The 17,152-nt window shown below is 39.5% G+C and overlaps 1 protein-coding gene across 5 annotated transcripts in view; it reads left to right on the top strand.

The window, feature by feature from the left end:
* The window catches only part of sphkap (SPHK1 interactor, AKAP domain containing), a 259,654-nt gene extending 242,638 nt beyond the window's left edge, over positions 1-17,016 (top strand). For all 5 annotated transcript variants that reach the window (XM_079825691.1, XM_079825693.1, XM_079825692.1 and 2 more), the window contains 2 exons: positions 9,040-9,224; positions 15,593-17,016. In XM_079825691.1, coding sequence (XP_079681817.1) covers positions 9,040-9,224; positions 15,593-15,748 — 341 coding nt within the window. In that variant the 3' untranslated portion in view covers positions 15,749-17,016. The remainder of the gene's footprint in view (positions 1-9,039; positions 9,225-15,592) is intronic.
* The last annotated feature ends 136 nt before the right edge of the window (positions 17,017-17,152 follow it).

Here is a 17,152-nt window from a genome sequence, read left to right on the forward strand (position 1 = left end):
TGGTCAGGATGCTTTCTATTGCGCAGCGATTAGATTAATATATGCAACTTTTTCCCAAAAATAAACGTAACAATAGCCTTTTTATTTGACCATTTATGACTCAAACATCTCCTGATGAGCATACTGACACCTTGTCCGCTCACAGTGGGTGCACCTATAAGCCTGTATCCTATTTTTCCTATTTTCTGGCGGGTCGTTTTTTCCCGCGCTGTCTGCGGATGTGACGTCACCGCCGCTGCAATTTTTTCTATTGGCTCTGTGTTTTGATGTTTTAAACATAAAATGTTGAATATTGATATTTGAAGCTATTTAAAATGAAAAGATACTTTAAATGTGAAATTAAAACTGCCAGTAGGTGGCAGCATGTCACTGTTAATGAGTGAGTCATTCAAACGCTGATTCATTCAGGAACGAAAGCATTTGACAGCCTTAATAATTGGGTCATTGAGATCGGCATCTTTCACCATCGCGTGTTGCTCGAAGACGCAAAACAGTGCTGTAATCTTTGTTTGGAACCACGTTTGTTTGTCGAAATAGAGCAAAAACAGGCAATATGGTGTCTAAAAAGTAAAAGTAAGTATCTTAATAATTTCTTCTTGTTTATTGAACTGTTGTATAAAATGAATATCATTGGTAATCATACTGATATTTGGAGAAAAACTGCACTATTTGTGTGATATTGGTTAACTATATTAAATTATATAAATATAAAAAACATACAGGCATTTTTGCCCCTTATCTTGAATTTTGAGGGTATTCTAAATGCATTTTAATAGACAAAATCACGCAGTGAAAGCATGCACTCTAATAAATAAGCGTGTGTGTGCTCTCTATAGGTGTGTTTCTGTTTGGCTTTTGTAAAGTGAGGGACATACGGTAATGTCAGACAGTATATCACACACCTACAATGCAGCACTGGTCCAATCGGTCAGCTCCGTCCCGAGCGGCGTTCACGCTGGCCAGGGGCCATAATGTTCTTATTGTCGAACCCTGAATTATCTCACGCAGGCCAGGAAGCCAGAGGGCCGGATGTGGCGCGCGGGCCGTACAATGCCCAGGTCTGATCCAGATTGTATAAATAAAGATAACTGCTCCTGAATCTTTCCGTGTGCCTGCAAACTGCCCTTGATGTGACTGACGGGGCGGGTTCACATGACTAAAACCAAAATAACCGACATGGGAAAATTACATCGGTTAGAGGTTCTGAATTTTGGTTTCGTCCAGCCCTACAAAATGTGATATTACGAAGTGTATGTCACTCGTTTTTCTAAAGTAACACTGTCCAACAGCGACACCAGCAGATGAAGTTACAGCGGGACGCCCATTGACAATTTACAGACCCCCTAAAGTGTGCGATGCGGTTTAGGGGAGGGTAATTGAGAATAAATGGGGAAACGTCACATGAGAGGAGGCAATGCTTCCATCACTCTATGAATAGATATGATCGGTTATGATTGGTTCATGCGATAAATCCCGCCTCTCAAAATGATGGCATTTATGGGGAGACTAGTTAAAAAGTAAAGAACTCAGCCACTGATATCACCGCTTTATTTCACGCCAAAATCAAACTTGAAATAGCTTGAAAACATGATGACTGTGGGGGTTTATGATGAGTGAAATTAACTCAGTACTCTTTCAGAAGATGTGTAATAGCGCCCCCTACCGTATAACAGTGAAAACACGGAAAGCCGGAAATTTTCGTCTGGAAGTGAAAGAGGTAACTATTACTTGTTAACTATTATTAGTAGTTATTAGTAGTTATCTAGTTGACTATTAAAAAGAACAGCTGAACATCAATACACAAATAAAATATATTGTTTAAAATGTGACAACATTAAGTTTAACTGGGACATGAATTTACATTTAATTAAAAAAATGTAAACGGTGGACTGAGCATAAACCATCATGAGCATAAGTAGATTGTAACAAATTGCATTAAAGGTCTCTTCAATCTACTTTGGCTTACGATGCTTTTGGGAAACGCAGCCCTGGATTGTTTCATTCTGCATAGAAGCCATTAGTTGGGTGGGAAATGCAACCCAGATCATATCAGTTATTGCAGAGTCAGGATTTTCTCTCTGTGATTACAAAATATACACAGGCATTAGTCTACAAATCTACCGTCCACAGGGTGTCATCAATCTAGAATCTGACGACGTTGATGGTTCTGGTCTTGTGGACGATGCCGTGAGCAATGATCGCATAAGTAGCTGGATTCTGTTTCTGGAAAACCGTGGTCGCTACAGAATAATTTGATTTGAATAATGTGAATAAGTGAAAATAACTTACAACTCTTCAGCTGATCTGTCACATCTTGTATCAAACTCGAATCTCGATCACTTTCGCCCTGTTTTCACCTATTAAAGGGTTAGTTCACCAAAAATAATGTAATTTATTCCTCACCCTCATGCTGTTCCACACCCGTAAGACCTCCGTTCATCTTCAGAACACAAATTAAGATATTTGTGTTGAAATCCGATGGCTCAGTGAGGCCTGCCAGCAATGACATTTCCTCTCTCAAGATCCCTTAATGTACTAAAACATATTTAAATCAGTTCATGTGAGTACAGTGGTTCAATATTAATATTAGAAAGCGACGAGAATATTTTTGGTGCGGCAAAAATAATTAAATAATGCCAAATCCTGCTGAAATCACGTGACTTTGGCGCTCCGAGCCAGTGATTTGATATGCTCAGAAACTTCTTGAAGCAGTGTTTTGAAATCAGCGATTATTTTTTAACTATTGAAAGTCTTTATTTCGTTTTTTTTGGTGCACGAAAAACATTCTCGTCACTTTATAATATGAATCACATGAACTGATTTAAATATGTTTTTAGTACATTAATGGATCTTGAGCGCGGAAATGTCATTGCTGGCTATGGAGGTCTCACTGAGCCTTCGGATTTAAACACAAATATCTTAATTTGTGTTCCGAAGATGAACAAAGGTCTTACGGGTGTGGAACAGCATGAGGGTGAGGAATAAATTACAATACTTCCATTTTTGGGTGAGCTAACCCTTTAAGATGCGTTTTGGTTGATCGAATCACAAGTGGACGACGGTAAATACAGGTGTAAACGGGGTCTAAAACATTTTGAGCTTGTCCACTTTCAGAGGTAGTTGAAAATGCATTCAACTGGATTGCTTCCGTAGTGTAAACGCTCATGTGGTCAAAGGTGTTCAAACAGCTGCAAAAGACTGTCTACTCTCCTCCTACGGACCTAATGCGTAAACACTATGGGAGGCGAAGAAATCAGGACAGAAGTGTTCGAAAGTGGACAAAAGAGACGGATTAAAACATTGATAAAACCTAAAACTGCATTCGGATTGTGATTTATTCACGGTGGAGGGGAGAGTTTAGTGATCGGGAACGCGCAGCTCACGTGGTCCGTAACATGAGTGTATGCTGTAAATAAAATGTCATATGCTTGGTATGATAAGAATAAATGCTGTCGTAAATAACGGCCCAATTCAAATCTTTACATGCTTTTCTTCTTTTTATTTTTTGAGCGGTGATGAAATATATTGCTCTTGTAAATACTTGCCAGCATTTAAAGAAATACAAGTCTGGACATGCATCCAAATTACAGCGAAGTGCAACCGTACGGTGCTCTGCAGGGGTCAAAAAGGATATAAACAGTCAATTTTTAAGTGATATATTCTTGAAAACTCAGAGATGTGGATTCAGACGGCAATTAAATGACCACACGACCTTGGTGTTTGTCTAAAACAGTAGGTAATTCGGCCGGGGATTTTTACGGGGGTAGTGGGAGACGGACGGCAATAAAATCACTGACTAGCCCCTGTAAATGATGACAATACCTTCCAACCCCACGAGAAACAATTGCCGCCCGAAAAGGGCTTCAGCAAAATCTGTGTATCATTCGTTCAGTCGATTTTTGATTTAATATTGAAAGTTGAAAAATGAGAAAACAGCTCTTTTTTCATTTTTTCGGGGTGGTTTTTTTTTCAGAAAAACGAAAAAACGAGATTTCATCTTGATTTTTCGTTTTTCGTTCAGAGGTAGAAAAATGAATAAACAGTTTGAATATTCGATTTATACACGTGGGCGGGAATTATACATTTAAAATTACTACAAAATGTCATGCCTATGTAAAATAAAGAAAACAGGATGCACTGCTTTAGCGCATCTCGGTCTCAACATCATCTGACGCACAACATGAACTAAAATAGGCTACAGCGAATACTGGACGTGCCTACTTTAAAAAGTCAACATTTCGATTATTTGACGTTAAATGCATTATATAAGTCACTTTGGAATAAATCACGGCATGTTTCATGATAAAAAAACGTGACTTTACAGTACGGAAAATATAGTAGGATATAGCAAATTATTTCGCGGACCCCTTGCACTTTCCTGGACTAAAACCGCTGATCTACACAGAAGAAAGCCCTGCCTAGGCTCTGCCCCAGGACGGGTTGTGTCGAGCCATTCGTTAGTCTGGTTGTTTGATGAGAAAAATATGAAATGTAGTTGCAATAAACGCGTTAAGAATCCGTACAGCTGCAGAAGCGCAGGACTTTTATTCTGCTGAGCGGAACTGAGGAAGAACCGATGACGAAATAGTTTGATCTTCGGCTGACCAATCAGCAGAAAGGGGCGTATAATTCCCGCCCACGTGTAGAAATCGAATATTCAAACTGTTTATTCATTTTTCTACCTCTGAACGAAAAACGAAAAAATGAAAAACGAGCTGTTTTCTCATGTTCTCATTTTTCAACTTTCAATATTAAATCAAAAATCGACTGAACGAATGATGCACGGATTCAGCAACTCCTTCACCACTAATGGAACGAGCTGTAAAATCAAACTTTTCCCGAACCTTGCAGGGAGGAGGGCCACAACATCATTGCCACCAACAAAACTCAGCAAAGATTGTTCTTGCTCCGGCTTTAACTTCTGGATATTCGGCAGCGGTGCCACAACAGATCGAACGGCTTCGGTCGCATCTTTCTCTGCCGCCATTACTGAACTACAACTCAAACTAGCGCACAACATCAACGTCATCGTTCTCAGACACTCCCTCTGTTTGCTGATTGGAACGGTAAAAATCTGTTCGGAGAAAACCTAAGAATATACCGCAGTCCCAGACGGAGACCTGAAGGAAAATGAAAATTGAGCGGAAGTACATAGGAGGGCGGAGCCAGGCTACTTTAAAAGAACCGTACTCAGACTCCTTTAAGTGGACCAAGAGGTGAACCAAGTGAAAAAGGACTCAGTTCTCTTCACGTTCACACTGTCCCTGTACCTGAAAGAGGACTCCGATCCTTTTTTGCTCCACTTTAGTAGGAATGTGGTCTCCGACCCTTAGATCTGACGCTTCTACGTGAGCTCTCAACCAATGATGCACTGGAGCTACGCAATGGACCGCCTCCGTAATTTACACGGAAAAGTCTAAATAAATAAATGCATAAATCTGGAAATAAATACATGTGGGAATAAATAAATTGATGAATAAATAATCAAATTAAAAAATTAATATACATTTAAAAATTAATACAGAATATAATAAATTAAGGGGAAAAGTATATTTAAACTTATATTTGTTATTCATTCTTTATTTTCCTATTATTTCTTTATTTTTGTAGTCCTCCATATTTAAGTGCTCAGGATTTGGCAATAGCAAAGCACTGGACTCATTTTACATGATCTTAGTTTGATTTTCCAAGCGCCAGAAATCAAACCTACCACACATATACACATCTTAAAATAGTCTTCTCTCGTTATAATTTTTAAAACCGCAAGCAACAAAAATTTGGCACTGTATATTCATCCCTACTGTGGTTACTACGAATCTACTCGTGACCTTTATGTTTGTTTCTCTGTGCTGTTCTTTTCATTGACCTTTAATCTTTGACTTCTTCTACAGTTACAGTATGAATTAGCATACAGTCAGTCTTACTGCAGCAGCATTGCCTGCCCTCTGCCCCGCATCGCTCTGTGCTTCTAGCCTTTGGCAGATGGACAGACGTTCTTGAATGAGTGAGTGAGTGAGTGTGAGAGAGAGAGAAAGATAAAGAGACTTGTATTGCCAGCACAAACTCACGCCTCACAAATGACTCATTCACATGCAGGAGAACAAAAGAGACGTTCAGGCACACAGACACATGAGCTGACAGGCAAAGCATCATCCTGCTGAGAGAGAGAGAGAGAGAGAGAGAGAGAGAGAGAGAGAGAGAGAGAGAGAGAGAGAGAGAGAGAGAGAGAGAGAGAGAGAGAAGGAGGGATGAGGAGAGAGAGGGATGAGGAGAGGGTGTTAAAATGGGAAGATGTGTGATAGAGCAAGAAAACAGAGAAGACAGATTAATTTTGGAACAGATCTTTACGTTTTTGGAGCACTGAGGAGGAGGATAGAGATGTCATGCTGAAATTAATATTACTGAGGCAAAGAAAGAACAGCTTGAATTGCTTTTTAAGAAATAAGATAAAAACTAAAAAAAAGTTACATTTGAATATAACTAAAAAAAAAAGTGGGAGGGAGAATAGATTGGCCCATCTTTCCGGTAGGGTTTAGCGGTGAGGCGGTGGGTTGCCTGAATATTTAAGCCCCCTCTCTCTTTATTTCCCATGAGCTCTTTATCATTCACGCTGATCCTCATTCCTGCAGAACAGAGACTCTTAAAGCACGGGTCTCGACTCACATTGGGTTGTGCGCCTATGAATGTTGGATTTTGACTTTTTTTATGTGAATTTAAGGGTGTTCACACTTTCTCTTGGTTATTTTTGTCTGGATCAAAAAAAAAATTCATTTAGTCCTATAGGTCGCATAGCATTCACACATTTTTAATAAAACATTTTTTTTTAAAAAGATTTTTTTTTAAAAACCTTAGTATCCAAGCATCCAAAACAATGCTGGGCATTTGTATATAAATTACAGCAGTGCGTAATGCATCATATCATGAACAAGATGAACGATTATCAATGCATGTCTTGCAAAAGACCTTTCAAGACCTACATAAATTACACACAGTCGTACAAAAACATGACTTTTGAAACCGTTGAGGCCAGTATTGGTACTGTTTTTAAGTAGGGGAGAGCGGGGCACAACCTAACGCTTTTTGACTTTCTCAGTTTTGTGTAAAGCTACTTTTTTCCACATTGATTTTACAATTATGTGGTTTTGTTTCATTAATACAGTGTGTACTTTTTTCTTGATTTACCCCGAAAGAATGGAAGTGAAATGTGACAACATGCCCCATGCATAGTCCCCAAAAAAATTATTAATCATTTCTGAACATTGACTCTCAGTCTTTATTCAGCTTTTTCTCATGGTTTCTCAATAAAAGTATAGAATATATCATAGTTCTAATAGGGGCTCATTGTGACAACATGCCCCACCTGCACAACTGGGATTTAAACCACGGCTCGTTTCTTCATCTCAACTGTTAAATAACAGATATAAAATTAAAATAATATCTGATTTGTCTTCTTTTAAATAAACACAAAAAACAGAGATGAAAAATGATCTTAAGTAGGAAATGTACTTTTGCTATGGTGATATCTTCCAAAGATTTTTTTAATAAGAAATAATGAAATAAAATAAATACAACTTTAGTTATGTAGCAACTTATCAACCTGCATTTTAAAGTCGGCATGAAATGGAAGTTGCGATAGTCTTTTCTTTCCTATTGTGACGTATATCAAAGTGAAGCAACTTCTAGAACAAGACAAAATAGGGCGGGGCTTGATTTTGTCCAGGATCGATTTAATCATTGTGGTTTGCTATTGGTGGATCTCATGTGAGTGACAGGTTTCCCCGCCCTCACGTCTTTAAACACATCATCAAAGAAGAGATGTCGCTGGGTTATTATTAAGGATTGTCCGTTTTGATTTCATGGTGACTTTAACAGATTTCCAGTAACTATGATTTAAGTATGATGGTAACTGCACCATCTGTTGATGAATACTGAGGAACCCAAGCCTTATCCAGAGACCTGAAAATCATACCACCTAGCAACCACTCAAAACACCTTAGCAACACCTTGGCAACTACCTATAATACGGTGGTACAGTAATACAATGTCCAATTTCAAAATGGTTTTTGAGAAATGTGTGATGAAAAAGGCGATAAAAAAGAGCACCAAGCGTCCCGCTAGTGGGTGACAGTTTAGGTGTTAATGTGATTTAAACCATTCAAGCGCAAGACGACTCGCTTGCTGTTTTCTGTGCTGCGCACACATCCAAAACATGGGCACAGAAAGCCACCTGTCATACTGTATAGTGTGTGATACTGAACTGAGGTATCTTCTACATCTTTTTGCACAAATACACCAAAAAATATGTCAAAATATCCTAGCAAACACAATCGGTTATGTCTTAAGTAAACGTAAACAGTTGACAAAGAAAATCTCTTAAAGTAACAGCAGCCTAATATTCATGCTGCCGTCTCTATAATCACGTTAATCAAACAGCAAAAGACAAAGAGAAAATTTGCTCGCTGTTCCTGACTGAATAACTTTTTGGAACTACATTTGTAATGTACATTATTATTTATAAAGTGCTGTTGTTAATTTTTTTTTTCTGCCAAAATGCATAAATGTAAATTTTACAATTGATTACACTTTCTGTACCTGAAAATCTTACAACACTGTTTATTTAAATCATATCTTTGTTCTGTTGTATTGATTTGTGCGATTTCTCATTTGTTTATTTGTTCTTTTTTTTTTATTATACTCGACTTTAATAATGCTTGAAATGTATATTAGTTAGGCTAGTTGTTTTTGCTATGGTATTTTTAAACCATAGGCAAAAGTTCCATGTGTGAGTGTTCTTTAGCCTGATGATTTTTGTTCATGGTATTCAGCTACAATTAAATGTTTTGCAGTAAGACTTAGAATAAATGTGAATGATATCTATGGGGGGTTTTTTTCTTTCTTGAAATTAGGAATCAATACGCAGAGTTGTTAAAATTCAAACTATAAACCAAACCTAAACATTAGATCTGTAGATATCTCATTCAGAGGAGCGTGCACAGAAGTGTTTTAAAGTAACTGGACTGGTCTCATTTTGTCTGGCAGAAGTCACATCGGGTTTGTCCACAGCTGGCAGCAGCTGTCAGAGGGAGCTTCTGGTGCTGAACTTTGACTTGGCGCCCGAGTGTGTGGATGGAGAACTAAGAGCAGCGCTTCAGTGGATCGCTGCGTCTGAGCTCGGCGTGCCGGCACTCTACTTCAGAAAGACTCAGGAGCACAATCTCGCTAAGGTGAGGTAAAACATACATTTCAAAAAGCAGATTTTATCTGGGCCATTAGTTCAAGTTCATTTTATAGTTATTCAACCCAGACATGGGAGAGTGTGTTTCTCTATAGTTCCTGGCAATAAGGGCGGCAGTGGCTCAGTGGTTCATGTAGGTTGTCTATTAACCGCAAGGTTGGTGGTTCTATCCCCGGTTCCTCATGGACAGGTGACACCAACCCCAGCTGCTCCAGACGAGCTGGATGGAGCCTTTCATGGCTGACACCACCGTCGGTGTATGAATGGGTGAATGTGAGGGAATATGTAAAGCACTTTGGTGGCCATGGGTCTGTTGAAAGCGCCGTATAAATGCGGTCCATTTCCCATTCCTGGCAATAATTCAACATTTAAAGGGGTGGTTGCATGCGATTTCACTTTTTTAACTTTAGTTAGTGTGTAATGTTGCTGCTTGAGCATAAACAGTATCTGCAAAGTTACAGCGCTGAAAGTTCAATGCAAACGGAGATATTGTCTTTTAAAGTTATGGCAGTTTATTGCCTACAAAAACGGCCGGTTTGGACTACAACAAGCTTCTTCCCGGGTTGGTGACATCATAAACCCTTGCTATTAACATAAACACTGCCCCGCGAACATGCAGCAAAGTGTGCGAGGCCACGCCGCAGTCATTACGAAAGAGAGAGAGCTGTTGCAGAACTACAAACTACATTTGGCCATCTAACCAATCTAAGACCATTGCGTTTTTCGGAGGGATGGGCTTCATAGAAGCAGGAAGCAAACGAACCGTTCAAAGGACAGTGGAGACAGCGGTGTGGAATAAAGGTAAAATATAAGAAAAATATGGCGTTTTTAAAAAAAAGAAGTATTAAGACATGTTAGACTGCGCCCATAAACACAACCAAGCCTAGAAAAAAAACACGGAACCACCCCTTTAATGTTGAATTTAATCAACTTGGATGTTTATGTCATTTCAACTTAAAGGCCCACTGAAGTGCCTTGGAACGCGCAGCATTATTCAATGTGTTGACGTAATTTCCCCTGAAACGGCTGCAGCTGTTAGCAGCTCCTCCCCTTTTTGAAACAGCCAATAGCGTTTCGTTATTACCACAGTTTAACTAGAGCCTTTCTGTTTTTTTAAAGCCAAATCTAGCCGTTTATCATCATAATCTCCTCCATATCTCTTTGAAATACAGCATTCTGTGCAGCATTTAAATGGGTCCAATATGTTTTGTTGTCTGCGCCTACTCGCGCAAATGATCCGCTCGCTCTCGCGTCTCTAGTCAATGGCTCTGGTCTAGACTATGTGTGTGCGCTGTTGTGGTGGGCGTGAAACTATCATGAAACCAGACTTCATTCGCCTCAATTGAAAGCATATTTACACCGTCTGAATCGTTTCCTATCGCATGTATAGTGCGCTATGTGCCTTTCACCATGTAGAAAATAGTAAGTGCGTGAACAACTGACCGTTTTCAGACGCAGTTCAGGGTCTATTTATAATGCAGAGGGCGGGACTTCAGATTCTAGAGACCATTTGATTGGACAGAAGATTTGATTAGAAGGTGAAGTCTGCGATGATGTCATCAAAATCTGTGATTCGTTTTAACGGAAGTGAGAGACTGTAAGTTTTGAATGCTTATATCTCCTAAATGCAAAGTTTTGGAACACACCAGCTTATTCATAACCTTAAGGCTAAGATAATCATACTAACAGCTAAAAAACTTTATTTTGATTTCAGTGGGCCTTTAAATTACATTAAACTGACTTAAAGAAATTAGTTTTATCCTGTATAACTAAAAAAGTATACTTATTTTGACGAGCAAATGTTATTTTAAAGCAATGTAAAAACATATGTTGTCATAACTTATTGATCATATAATTTTTTTACATAAAAATAAATAAAACATTTTCAGATCGATGGAAACATCTTGAAGCGCTGCATACTGGAAGGATGTTTGTTAAGTAATCCCAGAAGGTGCGCTTTGGTTGGGTTTCAAACTTGTATTTATAGAAAAATCGATCCAAGGCACTTCTTCCGGGTTCAAAAAAGCAAAAAAGCCTTTTAGTTATTTTTAATGTTTCTATAGTAAGCCATGCATGGATTGAATTTTGAACCGGAAGAAGTGCCTTGGATGGATTTTTCTATAAATAAAACCTTTTCTCAGATCCTGCCAGCCAGTGACGATCATTCAGGAGTTATTATTCTCATGTTACCAATGAAAACATGCAACTTGAATGCAATCAGTTTATGTGACTACAATGTTGCATATTACCATTTCAAAGCATTTTAACACTGCGCATTGCATACTGTTTCACACACTGTTTTTAGAGAATACAGGATGAAGTGTGTATGGAGGCAGTGGAGTGCACTAGCATTTGAGCCACAAACCATCATAATTGTGCTCTTCAGCAAGGCTTCAGGGGCTGGTCAGACTCTGCTCCTCAACCCTCTGGAATTTCGAATGGGTTGATAGAATAGCTGTTTTCAATTTGTGAGTAAAGTAATGTCCGTGGTTAACATCACTTGAGGAGACATTTTGTTTGACAACACAAATGACATAGTCATATCTCAAATGTGAATTTTGAACGGGTAGAAGCCAGTAGAGTTGGTGCTATTTTTTAGCATTCATACTAGCCCATATCTACAATAATTTAATCAAATAAAACCAGTCATCATTATGTATTAACCAATGTTTTGAACAGATTTCTAGGAACCTAAGTACAAAAATGGGATAAAATAATTGGTGCACTTTTGAAACCAATTGTTTTTGCATAAATTGTGGATAATTCCACTATCATATATATAGTTTTGCTCATACGTTTATACACTGATGAGCCAAAACATTATGACCTATTATGGTCCACTACGTGCCACCAAAACAGCGTCGATCCCCCGAGACACGGGCTCTACAAGACGGTGTTCTGTGGTCTCTGGCACCAAGACATTAGCTGCAGATCCTTCAAGTCCTGTAGGATGCGAGTTGGAGCCACCATGGATCAAACTTTTTAGTCCAGCACGTCCTGCTGATGCTCAATTGGATTGAGATCTGGGGGATTTGGAGGCCGGGGCAACACCTTGAACTCTTCATGATGTTCCTCAAATCATTCCTGAACAACATGTGCAGTGTGGCAGGGTGCATTATCCTGCTGAATGAGCCACTTCAACCAGGGAACATCAGTGTTATGAAGGGCTATACCTGGAATGTTTAGGTAGGTGACACGAGTCAGATTAACGTCCACATGAATGGCCGATCCCAGGGTTTCCCAACAGGACACTTCCCAGAGCATCACACTCCCTCCACTGCCTTGGCATCGTCCCACAGTGATTCTGGTGCCATCATTTCCCCAGCTAAAAGTGCACACGCACACGGCTGTCCACTTTATGCAAAAGAAATGAAGACTTCTTCAACTGCTCTAAGGTCCAGTTCAGACGATCACATGCCCATTTTAGGCATTTTTAACGTTGGACGGGGTCATCATAGACACTCTGATTGGTCTGCAGCTACGTAACTTTGTGTGACTTGTGCCATAGTAGACCTTCTTTTGACTCGGGCCAGACAGGATAGCCTTCATTGCCCTTGTACATCGATGAGCCTTAGGCGCCCAACACCCTGTCGTTTGTGGTTTGTCCCTCCTCGGACACTGCTGACCGATGGAAACACAAATGCCTTGACATTTCAGAGATACTCTGATCCAGTCGCCCACCATAACAATTTGGCCCTTGTCAAAGTCTCTCAGATCTTTATTCCTGCATGCAACACGTTGATTACGAGAACTGATTGTTTGCTTATGCTGCCTTCAAGTGCTATCGGAATTATCGTAAATACGAGTTTTCTAGGTAAAAATTGCACATGAACGCCCTCTGATGTCGTGTTTACCACTGGGACGTTTGGAAATAATTTTGATACCCCAATTCCCGAGATGGACGTGTCATAAACTTTAAACATAGAACTACTGCTGTGGCAGGTGTGGTTTTATTTGTTTTTTCCCCCAAAACAGCTAGGTCGTCTTGTCTTGACATTAATGTAGGCTAGTACATATTTACATGTAAGAGTAATCATATGAAGCGTATTGTATGTTTGGTACGCAGTGAAAAGAGCCTGCATTTGACTGAAATTACAGAATCAGCAGAAAGCGGACTATCTGGAATGTTTATATGGTTGTCGGTGCATGGGAGACTACAAATGATGTTGGTTTTAATAAGATTTTCCCAATAAATAGGCAAGAATAACCTGGGGCCTCATTTATAAACGTTGCGTACGCACAAAAGAAGGCGTACGCCGCTCTCTACGCAATAATTGGTATTTATAAAAAGCAAACTTGACGGGAAAATGTGCGGTCCTTCACGCAAGCTCTGACCCAGGCGTACGCACAAAAACGGGTGAAATGAGAAATGGCGACACCGTCGGCAGATGGAAGAAACATGTGAAAGTGTGTGAAACTGTAGACCGTTGTGTAAAAAAAAATGGCAATACTGCCTCTCATAAATAACATGAAGACTTCACAAAGCAAGTCTTACAATTAACAGCCTACACGAACACCCGTTTGATCTGCAGTGTAAAACAAACAAAATCAAACGAAAATTACAACAGAAATGCAAATTAACCCATATTTGCAAAAAGAAAAGTGAAATATGTTCTGCAATAATATTGGCATGTCATGCAATTCATCCTCATAAATAATATGGTAAACAGAACGAAATAATGTGCAAAACTGATATTTTCGTCAATGTGTCCGTCTGGCGGAGCAGATATAGATTCAAATAGGAAGACAGATAGATAGATAATTAGGGAGATATATAGATAAATAGATAGATTGATGTAGGCTATTCATTGTCCACTGGGGAAAGTTGTTTTCATAGTAAAAATTTCTTCATCAGCTACGGAATCATGGTATTCATGCATATGCCTTTAGTTTGTTTTATTTTTGATAAAATAACGTATAACGTATGTCTCAACCATTCAGAAAGCTGCAAGACTTTCCATTTGCACTGAACTATAGCCTATTTCCCATTTCCACGTAGATTATAACCGACATCTGTAGCTTGTCAGATGCAATTAAATGGATGGAAATAAAATGCCCCATCACAATGCATAATAATGACGCACAATGGCTGATCTTGCACTCTTAGAAGATGTGGCAAATGGAAGGAGTCGGAGTGAACGCATCTTCAGACAGCAAGAAGACTTGCTGGCAAACGAGGACACACTCTGGCGATGGAGCGCTAGACGCTTTTTTGATGTCCGACCATTTCTTTTTTATTTCGGCCACGGTCCGAGGTTGTGAGGCTACAGCATTTGCGTCTGCAACCTTTTGCCACTCAAGTGCCTTTTTGGCATTAGTAATGCCCACTGCCCTCCAAAACAACATTTTTCTCATCTTTTCCACCTCGCCAACGATAACTTCTACTTCACATTGAGTGAGGTTACGTTTTTTTGTATTTCAAATGTGGCAAATGTGTTTGCCATGATTTCATCTCTGTGTTTGCCATGATTTCGCAATCGATGAATATTAACTTGGGGGCGTTTCGCGGACTATTTATGGGCAACTAAGGGCGTGACACGAAGCCGCAAAAGCTGCGCTACATTTAGAATTGATTGTGATTTATTAAGGGAAAACTGCGTAGGATGTGCGTGCGCACGGTTTTATAAATCCGAATATTTCTGTGCGTACGCACGTCCTATGTTTCATCCGTACGCCACTTCTGACGCAAATCCTACGCAAAGTTTTATAAATGAGGCCCCTGGTGTCCACCATGATTCCTGTTCACACCGACAACAAAGCACTTGAATGCAACAAGCTCGTAATCACGACTTCTAAAGTGGGAATTAGGAAATTTCCGATAGCACGTGAAGGCAGCATTAGTATCAACCAAGGCAATGCAAGGCAACCAATATGTGACCTTGATAGGAGATGATCAACGATATTCGCTTCACCTGTGACTGGTCATGTTCTGGCCTATCACTGTATATCCGGATGTTAATCATTTTAAGAGGGATGATAAGATTTATTTTTTATTTAGTCATGTCCTGAATAAGCTGTTTTACATAAATAGCTTATTGGAATGCTTTCTAAACTTTTGATACTGTCACATGTTGAATAACAAAACTGGTATGTAAATTTTGTGAATAAAAAGTTCACAAAAAATAATGTTGGTATAAGGGCCGGTTCATACAAGAACTTGTTTTTGCTGTTAAAAAGAACACTCGGGGAAAAGAATGCAACAGTCAAACACATCCATCTAGCCTGTTTACATACAAAAACAAAGGAAAATTGAATGCAAAAATGCGTTCTATGTGAATGACTGTTGGTAAGAGTGATCATGGCTCAGCAATCGTCTCGTCTGCATGAAGAACTGAACAGCGTGTGTTTGTTTCTCAGTTCCACAGAGTGGTGCAGTTGGCAGGTCAGAAGGCTTGGCGTGTTGGGGACTTGTTCAGCGCGGTGGCTCAGTTCTGTCAGCTCCACCAGGACCTGGAGCAGAGAGGACAGCCAGTGCCAAGCCTGTTCGACTGGATTTTGCAGACCAAGCGCTAGAGCGCCACCCATCTACACACCAGGAGCTGGAGACGCCACATATCCGTCCTGTGCTAGCACACGTATATAGTCTGGAGCCAGTGTGAAAACACCAACAAACATCCCATTTGAGCCGCCAATACACCCTCACCACCACCACCGAACTATAAAAATATACCTCTTAGACCAATCCACAACCACCGGCATGACTGTACATCAGCATTTTTCTAGAGCGCAGCTGTGAAACTCTTAGTTTAGCAAAGTTGACAAGATGCCCACACGCATTCATGGCTCTCAATCCCACAATTCTTAGCATGAGGCTTCCTTAGTACCATCACCAGCACATCCCACATTCGATATCTTCATTAAGATTCACGTCTTACAGCCGAGACACCTCCATCAATGTCACACTTGTATATGTCCTTGCTAGATAGCAGGAATTATGGGATAGACTGTAGGAAGAAATGCCTTGTCCATAAATACGTGCTAGAGATGCACACTCGCATATCGCATAGATTGTGATTTGAGAATTTGTCCCTTTAAATTAAGCATGTTCCTGTCGCACGCAAAGTTAGATCCACCAGTTACCAGTCAGCACTGGTTAGAGGAACATGGTTTAATCCAACCAATCAGCCTTGACATTTTGTAGCTTGCAGATTTTTACTGTACGACAAACCCGTTTCAAATGCACAACGTGACTTTTTATCAAGAGTAATGGACGTGCAAACTCTGGCGTAGGGATTTAAAGACATTTAAATGTTTGTATTTAAAGTGAAATATAGTGAGATCCCATTCCAAACACACTTTGTTGTTTTAAGTTTACAGTGGCGAACACGTTCGGTCCTTTTATTGTACCTCTGAGACTGAATTCTATGTTTAGTTTTGTGTGACTACTGTTATTTAAGAGATTTTATTTTGGCTAGATGTAAATAGTCTAGATTGTGAGCTATTGTACTTTTGGGCTGCAAATGGAAATTTACGTTTTCGGTTTTACGATTGCAAAGATATGCAGACAGACAGGAATACAGCTCCAAAAGTCTCAGCAGACTACTGTAAACGTTTGGATATAAAAGTGTAAAAGAGTATATTTAAAGTACAAGTACAGTTTTGTCACGTAAAAGTTGACGTGTAAATGTGAAATCTGGTGGCATTATGGTTTTCTTCGCATAGTAACATAATAGTAATGTGTTTTAATATCAGCGTTGAAGGCACACAACTGTATCCAGTCTGTCACGGTATACCTGAATGTATTTATCTTTTCAAAATAAAATTTGTGTAGGGTGAGTTTGACGTCAACGGTCTTTATTTGAAAAAAGCCACACACACACGTGAACAAAGTCCATACATACACATTCAACAAGCTGTTAATCAAAAAAAGACTTGCATGCTAAAGAGAAGATATTCCAGGTTAAATACACCAGAAAA

Source organism: Gobio gobio (genome assembly GCF_949357685.1).
Source record: "Gobio gobio genome assembly, chromosome: 9".
In the NCBI taxonomy this organism is placed as follows: Eukaryota; Metazoa; Chordata; class Actinopteri; order Cypriniformes; family Gobionidae; genus Gobio; species Gobio gobio.